Source organism: Furipterus horrens, unplaced genomic scaffold, assembly GCF_987537825.1.
Source record: "Furipterus horrens unplaced genomic scaffold, mFurHor1.1.pri manual_scaffold_5, whole genome shotgun sequence".
In the NCBI taxonomy this organism is placed as follows: domain Eukaryota; kingdom Metazoa; phylum Chordata; class Mammalia; order Chiroptera; family Furipteridae; genus Furipterus; species Furipterus horrens.
In genome coordinates, this window is record NW_028327175.1 from 187,974,809 (window position 1) to 187,998,937 (window position 24,129).

A 24,129-nucleotide genomic window follows, 5' to 3' on the forward strand; every position below is an offset into this window, starting at 1 on the left:
ACTATTATGTATTTTTTTAAACTTAATTTTAGAAATAATTAGCCACAAGCTTTATATGTCATATTTATGTGTATGTGTGGGTCTAGACGGTTTATTATGGTATGGTAAGTTTAACATAACATGTGGTATGTTACTCAGCATTTAAAAAATATAAGTATAAATTTTCTTGCTCTTCATAGTTCCTTTGGTCAAGGTATCAGCACTTAAGATCTGTATTCAGAAATTCATGGGTTTTTCAGTCCACATGTGGATTAAAAAAAATTTTTTTTTAATTGGAGACAAAGAAAGAGTATTAGATAGAATACCAGACTTGGATTCTGTTATGCTATAAGTATTTATTGTCTTTTCATCTTCTAGAAATCAGGTATATGATCTCATTTCATTTTCTCTCTGTCACTTACCATTCTTATTTGTAAAATGAGGGAATAGACTAGTACATTCTACCAGAGGTCCATTCTTCCCTGAAGTTTTATGACACTGATTTATTGACACTTTTAGAGATTAGTTACTATATTGGTTATTCACTATGACCCCATCATTACAAACATGACATTTTTATTAACAACTCAAAGATTATAGAGACATTAATAAATGTGCATTTCTAGATTTTACCAATTATGTTACAGGTCATTAATGAATCTTTGAGAGCTGACTTATACTTAGCTCAGCTTTGGGTTTTGACTAAGTGCTGTTTCTCTTTCATTCTAGTGTTGTATTAGGATTCTACTATTGTGTGTGGGACCACAGTGCTAGTTACTGTGTGTTTTAACATAGCATGTCAAAAAGTTCTTAAAACTACAAGCATGCCATGTTCTTACAGTACCCAAGGGAAAATAACTACATGTACATTGGACCACTTAAGACTAAGGAAGGTAAATTTTCATGGGAATGTAAGTGGAGAGAGTGATTTTAGAATATATTGTCTCAGGGTTTACTCATGTGTGGGATTTAGCCTGGGGCCTATAAAAAAAAAATTAGTATGTTGAAGTGAAATACTAGAAATTAATCCTCCTTACCATTAAAAAAAATTCAGCTTCATGAAGTAGGGGAGCCAAGGATCAAATTCCAATACTGGGGTACTTGGGAAATAGTGTTGTTAGTCCATTTGTAAGGGAAAAATGTAGACTTTCTGTTAGCCTTAATCCTATTACTGGATTTAATAGAGATTTTATTATACTGGTTACATAAAGCAGAAAGAAAGAAAGACTTGTAAAAAATTTTCATTTATTAATCATCCAAGTCAAGGAAAGGATAGAATTGATGAGTACATATATCTTATTTTCCTGATTAAAAAGCTACCTATGTGGAAGTTGCTGTTCTATTATGCATTTTGAATACTGGTCTTGTATGTAATAAAGGGACATTAGTTTCTCTGACATGGTAGCATCTTTAAGATACAATGTTGGTTGACTTTTTCCCTAATATTCTCAGGTGTAATAAGGTATTCCTGATATAAAATGTTATTTCATAAATTTATGTTACTTTATAAATTTCTATTCTTCCTTTCCCTCAAGTCTTGAAATCTTATTTTCATACAAGTACAAAGGAGAGAAGATAAGTGATATAATGTGATGTTGCAAGCTTCTACCTTGAAAATCCCAGTAATTTTATCATTTGGGAGCCTTCTAACTGACATTTGGGATATATAATAATATATAAGGTCTGTCCAGAAAAAGTCCAGCCATTGTTAATATAATGAGAACAGTTTGTGCAACTTTGATGTAACCTGGCAGCCAAGGAGAGTGGACCGGAATGTGTATGCATGAACAATGACGACTTCACTGTACTAGGCAGTGGGAATGTAGACGCTGTTGAGTGAGCATGTGTACCATGTTGCCATCGCATTCAAAATGACTGATCAAGTAGAGCAACAAATCTGCATCAGACTTTGTGTTAAGCTTGAACAGTCCTCTGCAGATATTATTCAAATAATTCAGAAGACCACAGCTATGGGCCACTGGTGATTGGCAGCTTCATCGCGACAACACGTCTGCTCATACATCACGTCTCATGCAGAGTTTTTTGGCAAAACATTAAATCACCAAGGTGACTCAGCCCACCTATAGCCCAGATTTGGCGCTCTGCAACTTCTGGCTTCTCCCAAAACTAAAATCACCTTTGAAATGGTAGAGATCCAGGAAAATATGACGGGGCAGCTGATAGTGATTGGGAGAACTGTGAAGTCCCAAGGTGCCTACTTTGAGGGGGAACTGAGGTGTCATTGTCCTATGTACAGTGTTTCTTGTATCTTCTTTAATAAATGTCTTTCTTTTTCATATTACATGGATGGATACTTTGTGGACAGACCTTGTATAATTATTTTTAAATACATGGTCAACTTTACTGAATTCTTGGTTATGGCCTTCTGGCACACTTCCTAAAATCACCCTTGCAATGTTACTGCCATTAGAGAACCTGGCATCAAATGCTACCTGGCTCATTGCAGAGCATCATATAAGCTCAAATTCCTGGATTCTTGACTGTTTTATTTCACAACTGAAAAAAATCTCAATATCTGTCATCTTTAAAACTACTAACTTTATGTGACTTCAGTGTGTAACACTGATTTCCTCCTTAGTATCTCTTCAGTCTGCCTCTATCTTCATTATTACCCTTCATCTCTCACCTGGACAACTGCCATAACCTCCTAACTAGTATCCCTGCAACCACTCTTACCCCAAATATAATTCTGATGAATTATATTGGCAAGCCTTCTTTCAATTTCAACATACCATGTTTCCTCCTATATCTTTGCACATACTCTGTTCTCTGCTGAGAATCATTTTTCTTCCCCTTTTGCCAAATTATCTCTGCCTAATAACACTCTTACTTCAGCTCAATCATAACTTCTTCAGGAAAGCTTTTCCTTATCTGCCAAAGTAAATCAGATGTTTACATACCCCATGGCACCCTTATATTTTGTTCTTACAGTTTGTAGAAATACAGTTATCTGATTGATTAATTCTTCTCTCATTCACTGGACTAAAAACTCCACAAAGGCAGGAATTCGAATCTCTTCTTCTTAAAGCTTTATCCCCAATACCTATCACAGTGCACTATATACAGCAGATGTTTCTTAAAAATGAAAGGTTTTTAAATTCCAGGTAGACTGTTCTAAGTTGGAACTGACTTTCTCTTTTGGGCCGAGTACTGTAGTATACTCTGGAAAGGAGAAATGATGAAAAAATATGCAGCCCTTGCTTTGACAAACTCGATTACTTTGTATTCTAAAAGAAGTAAATGGTAACACATTTGGAAAGGAAAGAATATGTGATATTTGAAGTATAAAAATCTTCAAACCACCACTTCTACAGAATGCTACAATTAATTTTAAAATACACTTATTGTCATCCTATGTCATGCAAATAGAATACCAAATTTGTGTATGCAAAGAACCATATGTCTTCAAATATTGGCAATAAATACTGGTATGTGCCTGTGACATATATATAATAATTGCATTTATTTTAAAGTGATTTAGAAAGTAGTGAGTACTTGAATTTCAAGCTGATGAAATTTTCTTCTCTTTAGTATCTTTTGGATACTAAAGAATCTCATAACAGCAGCGATATTTCAGTTCCACCTGCTAAGTTTGAGGACACTATAAAAAACAAAGCAAAAGAACTTGGCTTATGTGTCATTAGTTTAACTTTTCTTCAGCTACAGAATAATGAAATGTTTTAGTCTTGTTTCATAGGAAATCAATGTATTGTTATATTTTTAGCTTTGTATCTTTTTTGGCTGTGTTCTATATGGATTATTAGGGTTTTTTTCTGGGGGGTGGTAGTGAGTTCTTTTTCTAGGATAGTTGTAGAGGATTTTTTCCCCATTGAAGGTAGTTTGAAATTTGTTATATCTTCTGTTTTTAGTCTCTCTCTCTCTCTCTCTCTCTCTGGCATTTTTTACAAATACCTTTACTGTCTGGCTTATTAGAAGATGGCTGGATTTTACATCTGCTTCTGCATTTAATTTGTTGCAATATCTTCTGTTTTTATTCTTAAACATGTGCCTATTTGTTCACAGAATAATTAGATAAAGTCTTATTATTTTTTGTGAAGTTTCTTTCTATTCTATGTTTTTCAAATTTTCTATATTAAGAAATAGTTTCTGGGTCTTTGTCCAATTAGAAAACTCTCCAAGTTTTAAGACAACGTGGAGATTGGTAGCAGTTAAACTCTTAATGATGTTAGTACAGTATTGTTCTTCAGTATTTTCCAAATGTTGGGTGATTAAAAAATCCTGTGTGACATGTTCTGTAATATTCTGTCTTCCACTAAAATTGAGTTTAAATGAAAAGTCCTTAAGAATTATATATATATATACCTCACTCTAAACAAACTCAGACTTTCCATTAAATGCTTCATTGAAGCATAAGTTTGCTGTGGCTGGGGTTCTTAAGGATATATATCTCTGTGGGAGTATCTTTTGAAGGAGACTTAAATGATCAAGCCTTGTAAGTCAGTAGGATAACTGCTTCTGTTCCTATTTGATGAGAGGCCTTTTGCCAGAATATTAAATATGATGTGGAAGATCACAAACATACAAAGGGAACTCGAGATTTCATCTGGTATAATTCTCTGCTTTATGAAGGTAAGATATTATTACTCATTTTGTGGTTAAAGCACATGTGGCCTAGAGATAGTAAGTTATTTGTCCAAGCGTGATAGCTGTAGGTGGTGGTTGAGTTTAATATTAAACTGGATTTTAAGCAGTATGTGCTCCATTCCAACTAGGCAAGACTGTTGACCTGAAGAAAGCTTTCTCTTTGAAATTTCTCCAATGAAACAGCATTGCCTCCTTTTGGATATAGCGTGATTCTTTGTCATTTCTTAAGTGAAGACAGTTTTCCAGATACTAATATAATCAAATACATTCGATGGTATGATTTGACAAAATATATTTCTAGTCCCATTTTAGGTCAGTAGTGCTGATGTAATTTGAGCCTGCTTTTTTTTTTCCCCCTAGATTGTTTTTCATTTTGGCTTCCTACATTTTAAAATACTGGCACTACTTTTGCTTCTCTGCGTGTATGTGTGTATGCACATCATCTTTATTACCTCTAATAAAGGAAGCACATGCTATCAAGTAAACGTAAAGATATTATTTCAGACTGTGATGAGCTTAAATGCAGGGAAAAATAGAGGATCCTGTGAGGGATCTTGGGGTTGAACCTTTTGCAATCTTGCTTTCACTTATCCTGAACATTTTTTCCTGTTCATACACATCTGTTAAATCATTTTAAATCACAGCACATTTTATTTCATGTGTGTACCATAATTTGTTAAGCCAGTCAGCCGTTGATGCCATTTAAGTTATTTTTAGATTTTTTTTTCATTCCAAACAGGGCTGCTGTGAACATCTTTGTATAGATACCTTTGTGCATTTGTCCACCTAGATCCTTGGGATAAACATGAAGAATTAGAATGTTGTGTCAAATGGTAGACGCCATCTTTAATAATAATAATAACACCTTGCATGCAGTATACTACTTGTGTGTAAAGCTCTTTAACATACATTATTATCTCATTGAATTTCAGAACAATTCTGTGAGGTAAAGTGAAATTTTTTTTTCTCTTTTGGTAAGGAAACTGGGTTGGTATGCAGAATAACTTCCACAGGTAGAACTAGATGAGACTAATCCTCAGGATTTCTTTCTCTAGGATCAGCAAACATTCCTACTAATAATATACTTAAAGACTAAGACTCAGTGTCTCTAACCTGGAATTTATATGTTAGTGCTCTCCTTTTCTGCTCTGCTAAATGTCTGATACGTGTGGTGTGTACCTTCTGCTTTAATGCCTTTCCACCAGTGCTCTTTTTCATCCTTTGCAGTTTGCTTCCTATTTTTACTAGCTATTGAAACTGCTCTCTTAAAGGTAATTAGTAACCAAATTTATTGAACTTACACTATGTACATGTAACTGTTGCTTTACTTGCTTCCCTACCATAGAGGAGCGAACTTATGGTATATTTGAAAAGGTATGATATGAATATTATAAAATGGTAAATAACAGAAGTCAATTATATGTTATAACAGGGCCATTTTTATTTTTTAACATAGTACAGAGTAAATTATTTAAATTTATAGAAAAAGATTATAATACGTTATTGAAGAAATACTGTAAATTCGCAGAACATACCTGTTCAATAGTTAACTTTATCATGCATTCAAGGAGATATAGGGATTCCCTAACTGGTATTAGAGTGAAATTCCTTGCTGTTGTTTTTTTTAATCTAAGTAACTAATTTCTTATATGAGAAAATATTTGGTTTAGTAGATAATATTGTTATTATTAATGTTACTGCATACATTTTAGGGAAAAGTGTTATGGGTTTTATGTTTATTTTTATGACATTGGGTAAAAGGATGGTATTTATATCCTTGCCTTTATCACAGGAAATATTTTTGATAGCCTTTTGAGAACACTGTATACCATTTTCAGAGGCCACATAATGAGACCTTTGAAGTCAGTTGAAATGGGCTTGTTTTTTAAAAAAGATTTATATATTTATTTTTATGGAGAGGAGGAAGGGAGGGAGAAAGAGAGGGAAAGAAACATCAATGTGTGGTTGCCTGTAGTGCGTCCCCAACTGGAGACCTGGCTTGTAATCCACGCATGTGACCTGACTGGGAATCAAACCAGCTACCCTTTGTTTCTCAGGCTGGCACTCAATCCATTGAACCATACCATCCAGGGAGAAATGGGCATTTTTAAATTACAGAAGAACATAATTTTAGTCTTTAGTTAGTCATATATTTTGATAAAGCAACTGATTTTCTTTTATTTTTATATTAATTAATTAGAGAGGGATAATAATAGGGTTCTTTTTGAGGAACTGTAAAAGCAACTATAGGAGGCAAAATGTAATAAGTTTGCTTTGGTATTAGAAGAAATGTGAATTACCAGGTTTTTAATTTTGATCACCATAGTCCTGTGTGATAGTATATATTTTCTATATGAATAACAGAATAAAAGTGATATTCAGTCTCCACAAAAACTCTGGACTATATATTGTAATTAATACTAAGTCCCTTGGGATTTTTTTCTGTCATTTTTTGTTGGTAGCAGTTAATGCACATAAGTTACAATTTAAAATACAGGCTTCTAGGCCTGGCTCTAAAACTGTTTGGTGTACTTAATATTATCATTTTAACGTGTTACCCAGTCAGCTGTCCCCTGGAAGGTAGTTTACATCCCTGGAAATAGCACTATAAGTAAAAAAGAAGTATTTGAATCTCATTTATCAGGGGGCTACAAAAAGCTCAAAGTCTAATATTTTTATGGAATTCTTAATAACTACTGTGTTTAATTCTCTGTTTAAAGAAACAAAATGAAAAAAAAACCAAAATAATTTATCTATATAAAATTGAAATATTTTAAAGTATATATAAATTAAGTTACATGGTGATTAACAGTGTAAGGATATAGTGCCATAGTGTACGGTATATAGTTGTAATTTTCTTAGTAAATCCTGCCTTATCTATCTATTTATTTTTGCAAAAAGTGGATGATGGAATGTGAGCTGCATGAGGGCAAGGACTTTGTAATGTTAGAGTCTTTATATTCTCAGCAGAGATACTCAATAAATACTTATTAATTGAATGAATAGCTAAATATTTTGAATTCAGTCACATAAATCTGAAGGTATTTTTTCATGAAATGTTGACATATGTTGAGAAGACTTAGTGAAATTTAAGCTTAATTGATGGCTTTGTATGAAACTAATCTGGGGATATTTAATATTTTATTCTCATTGTCAGTTTTTTTATAGCCGGTACATTCATTGGAGATAGAGCTATGTTTGTTTTTTCAACATTTGAAATTGAGGCTAATCAGAAATAACTGAGTAATGTGTTTCTTTTATTCTTTCAACAAACATTTAAGTATCAGTAGGAATTTAATATTCATTTATTAAGTACCAGTATATGCCTCATACTGTCAGCCATTTTCATAAGTGTGAAAAATAACTTGGATCTCAATGGTCAAGTGTACCAAGTGTGAGGCACTGTTATATGATTTTAGGTCTCCTATTCTTCTTGTCCACAAAAAAAGACTTGAATGTGAATGGTCATGGCATTATTCATAATCACCAAAAGCTGGAAACATTTGAAATGTCCATCAGCTCGTAAATGGATAAATAAAATATAGCACTATATATTTATGCAGTGGAATACTACCCAGCAATAAAAAGAAACAAACTACTCATAACAAAATGGATGAACCACAAAAGCATTATGTAAACAAAGTCAGATATTTAAGAGTACATATTACATGACTTCATTATATGAGATTTATAGAGAAGGCAAAGCTGTAGAGATAAAGCAGACCAATGGTGGGCTAGGGAGTGGGAGTGGAAATTGACTGCAAATGCATGTAAGGGAACTTTTGGGATGATAGAAGTGTTCTAAAATTGGATTGTGGTAATGGTTACACAACTGTATGAATTTACTGAAGCTTATTGAACTGTACACTTAAAATGGGTGAATTTTATAGTATTTAAATTATACTTCAATAAAACTTTTAAAAAAAAGCTTGCCTGTTCTTATTTATTGCAGTAAGATAATGAAGAGTCTTGAACTGTGACAAATGCTAAAAGGAACTAAAGGCGCAATGAATGAATATTAAGCAATGATTCCTTTAACACTTGAAAGAAACTAATATGTCAGGAGTGTAGCCAGTTGGAAGAAAGCAGCTTTCAGAGCAAGAAAATTCAGCTACCACCCCCCGCCCCAACCTCACCTCCCTTACTCCCTTTGAGAATCACTTTTCTGTGTGATGTACTTCCCTTGAAAAGGCTCCCTTTTTCTCTCTTTTTAAATTTATTAATTGATTTTAGAGTGAGAGAGGAAGGGAGAGAAACATTGATTTGTTTTTCCATTTATGCATTCATCAGTTGCTTCTTAAACATGTACAGACTGGGGATTGAACCCTCAACCTTGGAGTATCAAGACACTGCTCAGTCCAGCTGAGCTACCTGGCCAGGGAATTTTTATGTCTGTTCATGAAAGATAGTATTCTTTTTTTTTTTTTTTTAAAGATTTTATTTATTCATTTTTAGAGAGAGGAGAGGGAGAGAAACATCAATGTGTGGTTGCTTCTAATGCACCCCCAAGTGAGGCCCTTTGGTTCACAGGCTGGTGCTCAATCCACTGAGCCACACCAGCCAGGGCGAAAGTGGCATTATGTATGTTCATGTGTGTGTGTGTGTGTGTGTGTGTTTCCAATGTAATTTATCAGGTTTTTGTATCAGGGTAATAGTACTGGCCTCAAAATGAGCTGGGAAATGTTTTCTCTTTCTGTATTTTTTTGGAAGATATTCTGTAAGATTGGTATTATTTATTCCTAAATGCTTGGTAAAATTTACCAATGAAGAATTTTGGGTCTGGAGTTTTCTTCATGGGAAGGTTTTTTATTATGAATTTAATTTCTTTAATGGATGCAAGCCTACTGAAGGTTTTTATTTCCTCTTGAGTTCTAATAATTTGTATTTTTAAAGAACTTGTCCATTTTATCTAAATTGTTGAATTTATTGGCATAAACTTGTTCATCATATTCTCTAACCATCTTTTTAATGTGTGTAGGACCTGTAGTGATGTGCTCTTTCACTTGTGATATTGGTTATTTTTGTACATATTATTAATCTTTGTCTTTTTTTCATCAGTCTTAGAAGAAGTTTTATCAACTTTTACTGATGTTTTTAAAATCAGCTCTTAGGTTTATTGATATCCTCTGGTGTTTCTGTTTTCTATTTTGTTTACTCCTGATCTTGGCATTATTCTTTCTTTCCTCTACTTCAGAGTTTTTCATCCTTAGCACCATTGACATTTTGGGCCATATAATTTTGTTTCGAGCCTCATAACATGTTTACAAGCATCAGTGGCCTCCCCTTACATAATGCCAGTAGTATATCCCTAGTTGTGCTAACCCAAAATGTCTCTAGTGAGCAAAATAATAGCCCATAGTTGAGAATCATCGTTCAACTTCTTTTGGTTCAATTCGCTTCTTTTTCTAGCTTCTAAAGATGAAATCTCAGATCATTGATTTTGGGCTTCCCTTCCAGCAACATAAGGATTTAAAGCTACATATTTTTCTGCAAGCACTGATTTAGCTACATCCAACAAATTATGATAAGTTGTATTTTTATTATTTTTCAGTTTAGGATATTTTCTCATTTCTCTGCACTTCATTTTTTGATCTGTGACGCATCTTCCAAATAGTTATATTTTTCTAGTTATATGGTTATTGATTTCTAGTTTAATTCCATTGTGCTGAGAAAACTTATTCTGTATGATTTTTGTACTTAAAAATTTATTGAAAATTGTGCCTTACAAAGTGCATAACTTAGGGATATTTATGTAGTATATCAAAGGATTTGTCAGAGACTTAAATTAGGGTGTTTGCTATAATTGAAAATGAATTGATTTTTACAGAGTTCAGTTATATGTAATTTCATTTTTTTCTGTTTATTAAAAATATACATATGGAAAAGTGTACAGATCTTAAGTAAATGGCTTGATAAGAGTTTTCACAAAGGTGAAGACATAAAATATTAGACTCTTCTTAGAAGCCCTTCTCTTGACTCTTTTCAGTCACTGGCACCCCCTCCCTGACATAATTACTATTCTGGCTTTCGATACCATGAACTAATTTTGCCAGTTTTGAACTTTATATGAATGTAGTTACACAGTATGTATTTTTGTGTCTGCCTTCTTTCATTCAACATTATGATGAAATCATGAAGATTCATCCATGTTATTGCATAATAATTCACTCTTAGTGATCTATAGTATTACATTATATGAATATTTCACAATTTATTCATTCTACTATTGATACTAAATTGTTACAGTTTGGGGCTAGGGAAAAGAATGAGCATTCTTTTGTATGTGCTTTGGTGAACATATATGCGTATGTTAGTTTGGTACATGCTTTTAAGTGGAAATGTTTAGTCGTAGGAGATGCATATACAGTATTCAGCTTTGATATCTAAGTTTAAGGAAAAATTTATTGATTGTAGTTTTTGTTATGCATCCTTTTAGACACTTGTTTTTTTAGGGTTCTTAGTAGTGGTGGTGGTAATGTGTTTTTATCATTGTCAAAGAAGCAGCAATAAATTTCACCGTGACCTTTGTGGCTCAGTTGGTTGGAGCATTGTCCCATACACCAAAAAGTGAGAGATCGATTCCCAGTCAGAGCACATACTTAGATTGTGGATTCGATCCCCCTATTGGTGCATGTATGGTAGGCAGCTAATCAATGTTCCTCTCTCACATCAATGTTTCTTTCTCTCTCTTCTTCTTTTTCTAAAATCAATAAACATATTTAAAAAAAATAAATTTCTGATGCATTTTTCCCCTAAAAGCCTGCATTATTCAAGTTTTACTGTCTTTAATGATATTTAAAAAATATGTACCTTTTGGTGATAGCCGGAGGGAAAGGGGTACTGGGGCTCGGTGAAGGTGGGCTAAGAGGGAAAGCAGGGACAGAAAGAGGCTTTGGGGCGATGGGCGCCCAGTGCAGTGTGCAGCTAATATTTCATTGACTTGTACACTTGAAACCTGTGCAGTCTTGTGTACCGATGTCACCCTAATAAATTCAATTTAAAAATACGCAGCTTTGATAGAAACATGTGCAAAACTGGCTTTTTGAAAGAATTACTTTACTGGCAGTAAGTGTGATTTTCTTCTGTTACAATGCTCTTCAAAGTTTATTGACCACTTTATTATAGCAGCAGTAAAAAAATATTCTGTGTCCCCAATATACGTGTATGTATTTATAATTGTATACATGTTTACTGTACTAGTACTTTATAAATACAGGATCAGGTTTAAGAAGAACAATAAGTATAAAGAGAAGTTTTACTATCCCACTAGCTCTTTTTCAGCCTCCTTCAGGTATATACTTCACAGACCCTTTCTCTAATGTAGGTGAAGTTTTCAGCTTTTCTTGCTTTTTGAGTATGCGTATATGAAGTATAAGCTTTAGGATACTTTTGGTTCAGTTTCTTTTACTAGCTTCTAAAGGTGGAGTCTCAGATCATTGATTTTGGGCTCCTCTAAGCTTTAGGATATAGTTAGGAGATACTCATTTAGCTTCATAGAATGTTCTTTTCATTGTGGGAAGGACAACATCCATTAGGCACTTTAGGATTAGGAAGAGAAACAAAAATGTTAATAAATTGGGAGTTGGCTCATTAATTCAACAAAGATAGAGGTCTTTTTTTTTTGCTAGAACTGAATATTAATTCCAAAAATGGGGGCTTTTATTTTCTTTTCACGGTGGCACCACTCTTACTGTTTTGTACAGTTTTAACTTTGCTTCATTTCATTGACTGCCACCAAACTGAACCCTAAAGAATTAAAATTTTATGTATTAGAGCTGTGTTGTAGTCAGTGAAAAGTCACAGATCTGATGGAGATGACTCCCAGTAAAATAGAAAATTCACTAGCATGTCTCTCTTAGAGGGATGTTATTTGTGAGAAAGATTACCTGTGATTCCATGGTAAAATGGTAGAAATGTCTTTCTCTCTGTCATTGGAAGTTGTTAAGCATTCAGAGAAAGGCAGTTCATCAGTGTTTGCTCTCAGATTGCTTTTCACTTGGAGAAGAAGAGTGGGTTAGCCAGATGGATTATTCAGAACATCTCAACCTTACAGGTAATTTATCGTAATTGGATATTTCAGTGGCACATTATTGGATGGGCTTGGTTGGACACACAGGCTCAGAAGAGCAAAGAGGTTGTTTCTGAGTGTGCTAGTATGTGATAAGTTAAATTACGCATTTGGTGTCAGCACTATTTGGATTATTATCTTCTTTGTGTAGATATAGTTAGGTGTCTTTCTGTCATACCCTAAGTCTTGTACTGTATTCACAGCGGACTAAATAATGAAAATATCAATCTTCTCTTTCAGTTTCATTTTTTCATTGTTATGGTCATTTATTTACTTCCAGGCTAATTCCAGGTATTATTGAGAACTTGTCCATTTGTCCCATGTACAATACTTAATAATACTTCTAAAAATAATAATAATATTTGCAGTGGCTAACATTTACCAAATACTTATTACATGCTACATATTTTTACATATTTTTCTCTTATTCTCACAGTAACCCAGCCAAGGCATGTGATTTTATTCCAGTTTTACAAATGAGGAAACTGTTAATCAGAGAAGTTAGAACTTGTCCAAAGTTACACAGTCAGTGTAAGAAAGTTAATATTTAAACTTGGGATTTTTCCTTCTAACACCATGGGTCTTGCTTATGCTATCCTTTCTACTTGGAATGTCCTCACCCTACCAGGTCCAGCCTCCACTAGTAGCATATATACTCATCACTTAAGCCCCATACTAACTGCTACCTTTTTCTAAAGTTTTCCTGGATAACCCCATTTGGAAGTAAATTCTTCCTCTTTTAAACACCCCCACCACACTTTGTACCTTTCTTCATATATTTATTTTGCCTTGAGTTATTTCTATATATATCTTAATTTACCAACTAGTGAGACTATCTTTGTTTCCCACAGCCTAAGACAGCCTTGAACATTTAAGATACTCGGTATTTGTTGACGAGATTACAGGCAAAAAACAGCCATCAAAATATGAGTAAATACTACTGATGCATTTTCTAAAAATCTTAAAAGCACGGCAGTATGACAAGGTTTCATATATATAATAATTTTTGCTTCTTGATATTTGGAAATCTTGTTAAATTACACTAGTGGTACAACTAGATATGGCATGAATATCCTGGTTTGGTGAAAAAGTTCATATTCTTAGCTATAATTTTATATTTTTTTAGAAAAAAGGTAAATAAAAGTCTGAGAGAGGTTGGAAGAACCTGCTGTTTTAATTTTGTTAACAGCATGGGGTCAGATTATGTACTTTAGGTGCTCCTTTGATAATAGGCTCAATATAATATTGGAATTCAACAATTGATTTTCTTTGGGTATATTATCTTTTCTATTTATGGCCATATATTGGATTGCCAGACTGTTTAGAATAGGTTTATGGTGCATCGTCTACTTCTCTCTAAATAGATTATTTCCTTTTATTACTTACTCTTGTATTTCATTGTTTTTGTTTTACTTATTCTAAGTTTTCTTCTCAGATAATGGCAATTAAACCAAAACTTACTAAGAGGGGGTGGAGAATTGTGTTATTGATAACCCATTGAAATTTTGAATGATATTTTTTTGTTTTCCTCTTCTAACGTATTCATTTACTTTGACATTTCAATCAAATAAAAAGAATTTAAAACTTTTAATAAACACTTATATGGTAGTAGAGATTTAGTTGTAATATTTATTTACTGTGTTTTGACCTTTTGAGTCTCTCTAAGACTAAAAGTTCTATGTTTTTATAGTTTCTTTCATCTGAATTTTACATATATTTGCCTTTAATTTGGCTGAACTATAGAAGCATCATAAGATTCTTTTTTTTTTTTTAATTTTTTTGAGGGATAAGTCCTTCTATTAAGATAGTCTCTTGAAAATGATCATCAGTCTTTTTCAACCTGTGTCACTTGGACCTTATGAAACAGCCAAGAAAGCAAAAGGTAGACAGGAGACAGTAACTCAGAGAAGCCTTTTGAGCTAAGACAGTGGGTAAAATTTCCACAAAACGATGATTTGATTATTAAACGTCCATTGGAATAATAAGTCAGATTAAAGTAATCAGTAATGTAATATGCTGAAGGCATTTGACATTAACCAGAATACACTATATTAAATGGTTAAAGTTTTAGTTCTGGTGAGAGGAACTTAAGTTCTCCTTTGTAAAATTCCTGTATTGTTAATGTTAAATTATTGTAAGAGTAATACATGTTCATTCAAGAGAACTAGTATAACTTAATTCTAATAATACCTAACTTTAGTTAGTGTTTGTTATATTTTACTGTTCAAAGTAAACTTGTTTATTCCTATAACAGTAACGTGAGGAAGTACTATTATTTTCCCTAGTTCATAGATGAGGAAACTGAGCACAGAGAAATGAAGGGACTTGAACAAAGCCACGCAGTATTTGAACCCAGGCCGTCTGACCTTAAGAGTCTGCTCTTAACCTCTCTTCAGTATTGCTTGTCACCAGGTGGTTTAAGAGCTTGGGCTGCTACTTATCCTCTTGGGATAGGAGCATCTCTCTTAACCTTTCTGAGCCTCAGTAATCTTGTTTATAAAACAAGGGTTGTTTGGGAGATAAAATGAGATGATGTATGTTAACTGCTTGGCACACTCTTCAGCAGACACTTTGCTTCTTCAGTAGGTGCTATTATTATAACAAATACTGGTAAGCAAAAGGAAAAAAGTCACAAAAAGAAAACAACCATTGTTAGTAATTTGAGGTATATCCTCCCCGTCTTTAAAAAATATGTTCGTTGATTTTATTAATATATTTTCTATTTATGTTATTTCCCTTTCTTTTATAACTTTCTCTCGTTTATATTTTACACGCAAGGCAGGAAGGCTGGAATTTGTCTTAGCAGTAAGGCAAGGCTGTTTCAGCTTCTATACTAGCTAAAACTTTTTCTCCCTGTTTAGGAGTAAGTGGAGATGGAAAAGGACATAAAAGCACATACATTCTTTTTCTGTTTTTAAACAAAAATGAGATTATATTAGGATTTAAATTTCTGATAAAATGTCTACAAATCAAAATGTAGGATACTAGAAATAAGCTAAAGAACATGTGCTAGTATTAGTTTTAGTAAAAGAACAATGAAATTCCAGTTGCAGAATATTTAGAGTTATTAACTGAAAACATTATATCTGAATGAACAGTCCTAATGAATGTAGACTATTTCTTCTTGATGAGTGAGATTATAGAAGTCTGGTCATATATTGCATTGTTAAATAAATTCCCTGAATGTGGTTATAGTAGTAACTAAACTAATCCCCCTTTCTGTAGCCTTAGCAACAAAACATAGCTAATGCTCTTTTTTTTTCCCCCCTTTTAGGTCTACACACAATGAGCTGGAAAAGAATCGGTGAGTCAGTAATGAGGTGCAGCTTTCATTTATGTTTAAAAAGGAAACTCAGCATTTTACCTGTGAAAATAATGTAATAATGCATATGTAGTTATATATATTTTTAAATGTATAGTATATAATCGTCGTCATTGGCAGCCGTCCGTCTCGAGAGACGATGGTGTAGCTTCTTAAGAGTCTATCTGCACCGCCGAGAATGGCTGTGCAGTCCGACTCGGGAGTGACACGGTATCTGTCTCCTCCCGTGTTGAATTGACATCTTGCGATGACGCTGGAGTGTCCTCTCCAGTGAAGCTGAAGCTACAGAGCCTGGGCAGGGTGATATGGAGGGTCTGCTGTTGCCCATGCAGCAGACCCCCCCTCTCTTCGCAGCTGAAGGGTCCAAGGGAAAGACGGAGTCAATACAGCTTGGCTTCAGGTGCGCCGCAGGAGTTGCCGGTGTTGACTACAACGTCAAACCGCCTTAGGGACTCCGGCTCCGGATTTTCTGTCGGGGTTTACTCCCTTAGCCTTTCCCTGAAGAGGTATGCCGCAAGGCAGCGGAGGTTTTTTGGAGTCAGAGTTTTCCTGATTCTAATATATATGTATTTTTCTCTAAAAAATGACTTAAATAGTAAGCTTACACTGTCCAAACTGGGAATCCAGTTTTAAGTTCACTTGAATTATGATTTTATGGTTTAGTCTTCTTTACTTCTGTCTCTGAAAACAGGTTTATTGTTAGAGGCTCATGGCTTAAATATGGTCTTGCTAAAGGATTGGGTTTCTGTAGAGTAGCTAATTCATATTATGACAAATTGTCGTCGTCGTCGGCAGCCGTCCGTCTCGAGAGACGATGGCGTAGCTTCCTGAGAGTCTATCTGCACCGCCGAGAATGGCTGTGCAGTCCGACTCGGGAGTGACAATCCCTGCCGCACTTGGTACAGGTGAAGGCAGATGGCCGTTGTTGCTGCTGTTGACGCTGCTTCCGCCTCGATCTTTTCTGGACCGCCTCCTCGTTGCGCGCAGCCTCTGCACGTGACGTACCTTGCCTGACCGCGAGCCTCCAGGCTAGGCGGTCGTCTGCTTGAACTTCCCATGTGTTGAGATTGATGGAGCATTGTGTCACGTCCTTTTTGCAGATGTCTTTGAACCGCAGTTTTGGGCGCCCTGTCATCCTCTTGCCTTCTGCTAGCTCGCCGTAGAGGAGGTCTTTGGGGATACGGCCTGCATCCATTCTTTTGACATGGCCAAGCCACCTGAGGCGTCTCCAAGATGACAAATTGTAGAACATTGAATTTCTCTTTCTTTGCAGTTAGTTCATTTATTTATGCACTCAACAAATCTTTATCAAGCATGAATTGTATGTCATTGCCAGGCAGGCATAATGCTTTACATAGGAAATACAAGAATGTGTAAGATAGTGTCTGTCCTTAAGGAACTTAAACTTCCTGGGGAAGACAGATAGGTAATTAAAATAACATATAGTGTGGTAAGTATAGACATGGAGAAGCTGAAAGATTATTTTGGAGGGTCACCAGATTCTTTTTTGAGGGAGTCTTGGAAGGCTCTTCAGAGGATGGTGAGTGAACACTGTATATTGAAGAAACTGCAAGAGGTTCAATATGAGTATAAAAGATTGTAGCATGAGGCAAACCAGGCCACAGGTCAACAGCTATACTGAAGACTTTGGACTTAAAAAAAAAGGATTTTATTCATTTATTTCGAGAGAAAGGGGAAGGGAGGAAGAAAGAGAGGGTGAGAAACATTGATGTGAGAGAGAAACATTGATCAGTTGCCTCGCATGCTCATATGCTCCCAGACCAGGGACGTACCCGCAACTTAGGTATGTGCCCCAACCGGGGACCAAACCCGCATCCCAGACATGTGCCCTGACTAAGAGTCAAAGTGGTGACCTTTCGCTTTGCTGGATGACACCCAAAAAACTGAGCCACACTAGTCAGGGCAAGTTTGGACTTTTTTCTGAGAACAATAGGGAGCAGCTGAATGATTTTAATTAATATGGCTATCACATGATCAGATTTGTGTTCTGGAAAGATCAATTTGGCTGCAGTGTGAGAATTGGTTGATTGGGATGAGGGATCTCAGAGATAAAAACACTCTGGGAAGCTTTTGGAATCCTCCATGGTAAGAGATGATGGGGCCATTGGAGATAGAAGTACACAGAATAAAGAGATAGTAGGGAGTAGCATCAATAGAAATTGGTGATTAGTTTGCTATGGAAGATAAAGTTTTAGGTGGTATTATATACTGAGAAAGGGAATATAGGAAGAGGACAAGTTTGGGAGAGAAGATGAGGATTGTATAAATATTCTCTTTTTGATAGAAATAAGATTAATAAGCTGGAATTGTCTGCACCAGTCATTTTTGACAAAAAAAGTCTCTGTGACTTTTAACTTTCTGTCTTCCCTTTTTTTAAATAGAAGGGACCTTACAGATTGACTAGCCTAACTGCCGCATTGTAGATAACCGTATTTTTCTCTCTATAAGATGCACCTGACCATAAGATGCACCTAGGTTTAGAGGAGGAAAACAAGAAAAAAAATATTCTGAACCAAATGGTGTACTAAAATATTTAATAAAATATAACAGAATAATATTTCAACCATGTAAAGTGAACAGCAGTCAACAGCAGTATTAAGAACCATCATCACTGTCATTAACAAATGAGGGGAGACTTTAAGGTTCAGGTACTCTTCTAGTTTTCTGGGAACCCCAAGAACTCATCATCACTAGTGTCAGAATTTATGAAGCTCGGTTGTTCACAATCACTGGTATCACTTTCTTCGCTATCTTCATACTGACCAGACGCCCTGAGATTCAGCAGTAAAGTGGGACATTTAAGTGTCCCCAGGGGTTTCGCCTGGGCCCACCGCTTCCTCTTCTAACAGCTGTCACCACTGCTGATAGGTCAGGTAACACACATCACTGTGATGCAATATTCACTCTATAAGATGCACAGACATTCCCCCCCCCACTTTTTTTGGGGGGGGCAATGCATCTTATGGAGTGAAAAATATGGTAATTTAAATGTCAAATTCTCTTGAACAGACTTAGCATAGTCCTCCAAGCTGACTTTGTGGCTTTTACCACTTCATTTGAGCTGTGTTCTGTTCATATCTCCTACTGTAAAACTTAATCAGGTATTATTATTGTTCATGTGTCTCTTTCTGCCAAATGACTGTGATTGCCTCAAAGGCAGGGATTCTGTTTTGTTCAATTTTTGTTTGTTTTGTTTTGTTCAATTTGTCATCCTCAGTTCCTAGCATTTGATGCATTGGTATTAGCTGACGGCTTCGTACTGAGTGAAGGATAAAAGTGGAGCAAAGTTCAGTGGTTTAGTCAAAGATGTTTGCTAGTTTGTGGCAAAACAGTTTGACAGGAAATCTTTCATTTTAAAGAACCTCTTTTCTGCCTTATATTGTAGCTAGTTAAGACATAGCAAAAAGACCAAGAAATACTGACTCTGAGGATTCGGGAAATAAAACCCTTTGTCGAACTTTAAATTAGAGTGTATTTTGGGTCACATGTTTTAAATACTGATAAATATGTAGATTTTATCATTATTTCACCCACTTGAATGTGGTCCTTGGGAGACCCTTATGGGAAACTTGGAAAAAAGATTTTTTTTAAGCACTGGAGTCCAGAGGCTGTTTAGTCAACTGTTGGGGATGGAGCTATTTAAATCCTTGAGTACAGTTTGTTTAATGCATTCTGCATATCAGTTCTGATATTCCCTATAAGTTGTTTACTCTAGTGTCTGTCTGTGGCACTGGTATGCCATGCATGGCTTTTATCACCTGGACTGTACACAATCTCCAGTGTCTCTAGTGAAGGCTTTTTGTTCTCATTTTATTTACTTATGTCTGAGACTTTCTGGTTGGTTTTCTACCTCACTTAAGACATGGTTTCCTCATCCTCTTCTGTCCTCTTTTGATAGTCCTGGATACCCTTTATTTCTCAAATTATTTCTTCTCTCTCCCTTCCTCTTTTTTCTCTCCCTCTTCCCTCTCTTCCTTGAGGCTTAATTGAAAGGTAATATAGAATTAGCCTCTCCAAGATGAATTTGTTTTCAAAAGGGGTATTTGTCAACATAAATAAATCTTATTTAGTAGAATGTATCAGAGACTGAGTGCTAAAGGAAGAATCCAATGTAATAACCTGTACTTCACTTCTGGAAAGTTACCAGCTTGTGATCCAGCAAAAAACCAAAAATATTGGTAGATACAGGATGATTTAAGGGAGGAAGTGTGTGTGGGGGTGGGTGTTTCAGCCAAATTTACAAGAAGCCAAATATAAAAAATATTTTTAACATGTAAGCCTGTATTGTTACTACATTTTAAAGCCCCTACATAGTTCTATTTAATGGTTCTTTTTTCCTCAAGATATCATTTTTATTTGACATTTTAAAGAAAAAAGTTAACCTAGATTTGGCATCCTTTAAAATAAATAGAATTTTGGCTCTACCTTTCATTTGCTTTTGAGTGTGAGCTCATATGAGGAAAGTAATTCACTGTCAAAAGGACAGTTTTATTTTACCTTCATTCTGAAAAAAATATTCCTGAAGTAATTCATATTTGAAATTCTTCCACTCTGCATATATATTGACGTTAGAAGTTTTTTGTTGGTGTTGTTTTCTTTTTAGCTCAGTTCTAAAATCTTGCACATAAAGCTGCTTTGAGTTAATGATTTCTACTGGGGCAGTGCAGTGAGAATTAGGGTAGATGATTTTAAACTGTTAGTTAATGACAGAATAATTCCAGATGGCAGTCTTAAACAAAACCCCAAGATTGTTGAATCCCTGGGTCTGTCCTTGAGGAGACAATAGCCAACAAATATGGAGGTTAATATTCTCAGATCTTAGAGAGAACCCTAATTGGAAATTTGGGGTCTGGAAGGCACAGAGTAGTTTGTTCTGGCCCACAATTATCCCTAAGTGCCTACAGCTCATTAGGGAGCTTTAGGTAGATTCAGGACTGATAAAGAAATTCTAATTCCTTTTTGGATAAGTTCTGGGGGCTTATTTCTGCCTAAAACCCTGACAGTTACACTGAGCCTAGTATAGATGGTTCAGAGCATTTGTTACTTGGGTACTCACCTTATCTCCCTAGACCCATAACAGACTCAGGACGTGGAGGTAAAAGGGAAGCTGAGTACCTTTAGGGATACTAAAGGAACCTGTATGAATCATCACAGGGTAAAATTAATGAATGTTTAAGATTTAAGAATTTACATTAGCTTATCTTATGTGTTGGAACTTTTGCCAGAGTAGAAATCAGTATAGTTTTTAGATTGCTTTATTATTTTTTATTTTATTAATTAAAATTACTGATGATGTTTTTGAACGAACAACAACTAACAGGACTTGAATGGTCATGAAACTTAGTGCTGATGGCTGGAGAGGCCATCCAACCTTAATAGCTGCCATTTCATTGAAACAGAAGGCTCACCCTTTTTGCAATTTTGGCAAAGCTAGAAGGCCCAATGGATGATACTGAACTAACAGTGCCTTCCTAGGCAGAGCAGAAGTGCCTGAGTGTTTTTCAGAAAAGCATGTCCAATGAATGGTGGTAATTGGTATCCTCCATATAGAGACTTTCTTATACTTCTGAGGCAAATATGAAAATAAGCATTTATAGAGTACTTACTCCATTCTCTCACTATGCATAATATTATATAATCACATAAAATAGAAACCCAGAAAGTGTAGGTCAAAGTGTTATTAAAAACTAGCCATTTTGACCAGCTTAGCTACAATTTGAAACAAGACAATGGCAACACAAAACAGACCTATTCATAATCCTATAGGATTATAAATATGATAGCTGTGTCTATTATCAGTCTTTTTTCCATAATGATTAATTAATATTGTGATTGGCATTGCAATAGATAAAGCAAAGTATAAGATACTGATCCCATCCTTTTCTTAAGATTAATTAAGGTCATTATAGTTTGGTAATTATAGTTTTCATCTTTCAATACCAGGATCTAGTTAAGTTACCAGTGAATCCAAGAAGGTGCACTAAAATTGGTTTCCAGACTGAAGGTTGAAACCCAGTTGTGGTCTATGTAGTCATTTTAGTGAGTCATTTCAAAAAAGGAATAGAATAGAAAATATCAAAGTGCATTGCTTGAAGTAAAGTTAAATGTAGAATTGTGAAACTTGCATATACATGATGTGAAACACTGATCATAGTCAAAAAGCCACTGCTCTGGATAACCAAGGAGAATGTATGCTGAGCCATGAAGAAGAAACAGATTTTGAATCTAAGGAAAGTGGTAAGTCCATGGAAGCAGGAAGGTGGCATCATAAGCTGTATTTAGGAGTGAGTAGTCCATACTGAGAGGAAGAACAAAGTCTATCAAATTAATAGTGGGAAATGAGACTGAAAAGGTAGTTTAGAATTAAATTGTGGAATGTTATTGAATGTCAAGGAATCTGGATTTTATTTTGTTGGCAGTAGTGAATTTTTGAGGCTTTAGAAGCAAAAAGATAGGCATGGACAAAGCACTTTCAAAAGAAATACGAGGTCTGTCCAGAAAGTATCCAGCCATGTAATATGGAAAAGAGAGACATTTATTAAAGAAGATACAGGATACAAGAAACTTTATACTTAAGACAATGATGCCTCAGTCCCCTTCAAAGTGACTACCTTTGGACCTCACACAGTTCTCCCAGCATCTCTTCCCTGTTCGAAACACTCTGCAAAATCCTTTGTTGGAATCACCATCAGCTGCCCCATCATACGTGTATTTTCCTGAATTTCATTGTCTGAAATCTCTTCCCCTTCAAAGGTGATTTTAGTTTTGGGAAAAGCCAGAAGTCACAGAGCGTCAAATCTGGGCTGTAGAGGGGCTGAGTCACCTGGGGTGATTTGATGTTTTACTAAAAACCTGCATGAGATGTGATGCATGAACAGGTGCATTGTCATCACGAAGCTGCCTATCACCAGTTGCCTATAACTGTGGCTGTTTTTGTTGTATTACATCTCTCAAGCAACAAAAAACATTGAGGTAGTACTGCTTATTAATTGTTTGGCCTGGATGGGTGTACTCGTGATGGACAGTACCTTCCCAATCAAACAACGCAGTTAACATGGTCTTGATCTTGCTGCAACTTTGTCACAATTTCTTCGGGCATAGAGAACCAGGTGCCTTCCATTGGGATGACTGGGTCTTCATTTCTGGATCATAGCCACGGACGGACCCATGATTCATCTCAGGTTATGATCTACTTGAGGAAATCTGGTTCATTGGTAGCAGTTTGAATCAAGTCATTAGCAACTGCAACACAGTGTTTCTTCTGCTCTGGTAGCAGAAGCCGTGGAATGAATTTTGCCATGACATGTTTCATGCCAAGATCCTGCGTCAAAATCTCGGACACAGTAGGTTTTGGAAGCCCCACATCAGCTTCTAGTTCCTGTACTATCAGTTGCCAATCTTTGTTGATTACAGCCCATACACCTTCAACATTTTCAGATGTTCTGCTTGTTGTAAGCCTAACATTGTGGATCACTTTCAACAGCATTTCTGTCATCTTTAAAGTGTTTGTGTGAAATTTTTATTTGCACTGCACTCATTGCATTGTTCTTGAAAGCCTTCTCAATCCAAATAGTTTCTGCAGAGGAATGTTCAAGCTTAACACAAAATTTGATGCAGATTCGTTCTACTGGCTCAGTCATTTTGAATGTGATGGCCACACAGTACACATGCTTGCTCAACGGTGTCTACTGCCCCAATGACTAGTACAGTGAAGTCATCATCATTGTTTGCTCATGCACATTCCAATTTACTTTCCTTGGCTGCCAGGTTACATCATCGCTCAAACTTCTGGTTATATTAACAATGGCTGAACTTTTTCCGGACAGAACTCATGCAGTGTAGCTATAGAAGTAGAGATTCTAGTTTGGATCTTACTAAAGTAGCCCATGTAGCAGAAGGATATACGAATCACAGTCAGGTGATGGAAATGTGAACAGAAGGGGAGAGGATTAAGAAACCATATAAAGAAAGAATATGGTTCTCCATCAACTGCTTCTATTCATTCCTCCTCACATTTCATTCTTCACATAGTAGCAACAGTGATCTTCTCAAAGGATATATCTTTTCATTTTTGTTTATAATATTTCATTGGCTTCCCATTGCAATTAGATAA

General features: G+C 35.4%; 1 protein-coding gene across 2 annotated transcripts in view; it reads left to right on the forward strand.

Moving 5' to 3' along the window:
* Positions 1 to 24,129, forward strand: part of MXI1 (MAX interactor 1, dimerization protein) — a 75,463-nt gene that overhangs the window by 20,483 nt on the left and 30,851 nt on the right. For both annotated transcript variants that reach the window (XM_090278568.1, XM_090278569.1), the window contains exon 3: positions 15,948 to 15,977. In XM_090278568.1, coding sequence (XP_090134694.1) covers positions 15,948 to 15,977 — 30 coding nt within the window. The remainder of the gene's footprint in view (positions 1 to 15,947; positions 15,978 to 24,129) is intronic.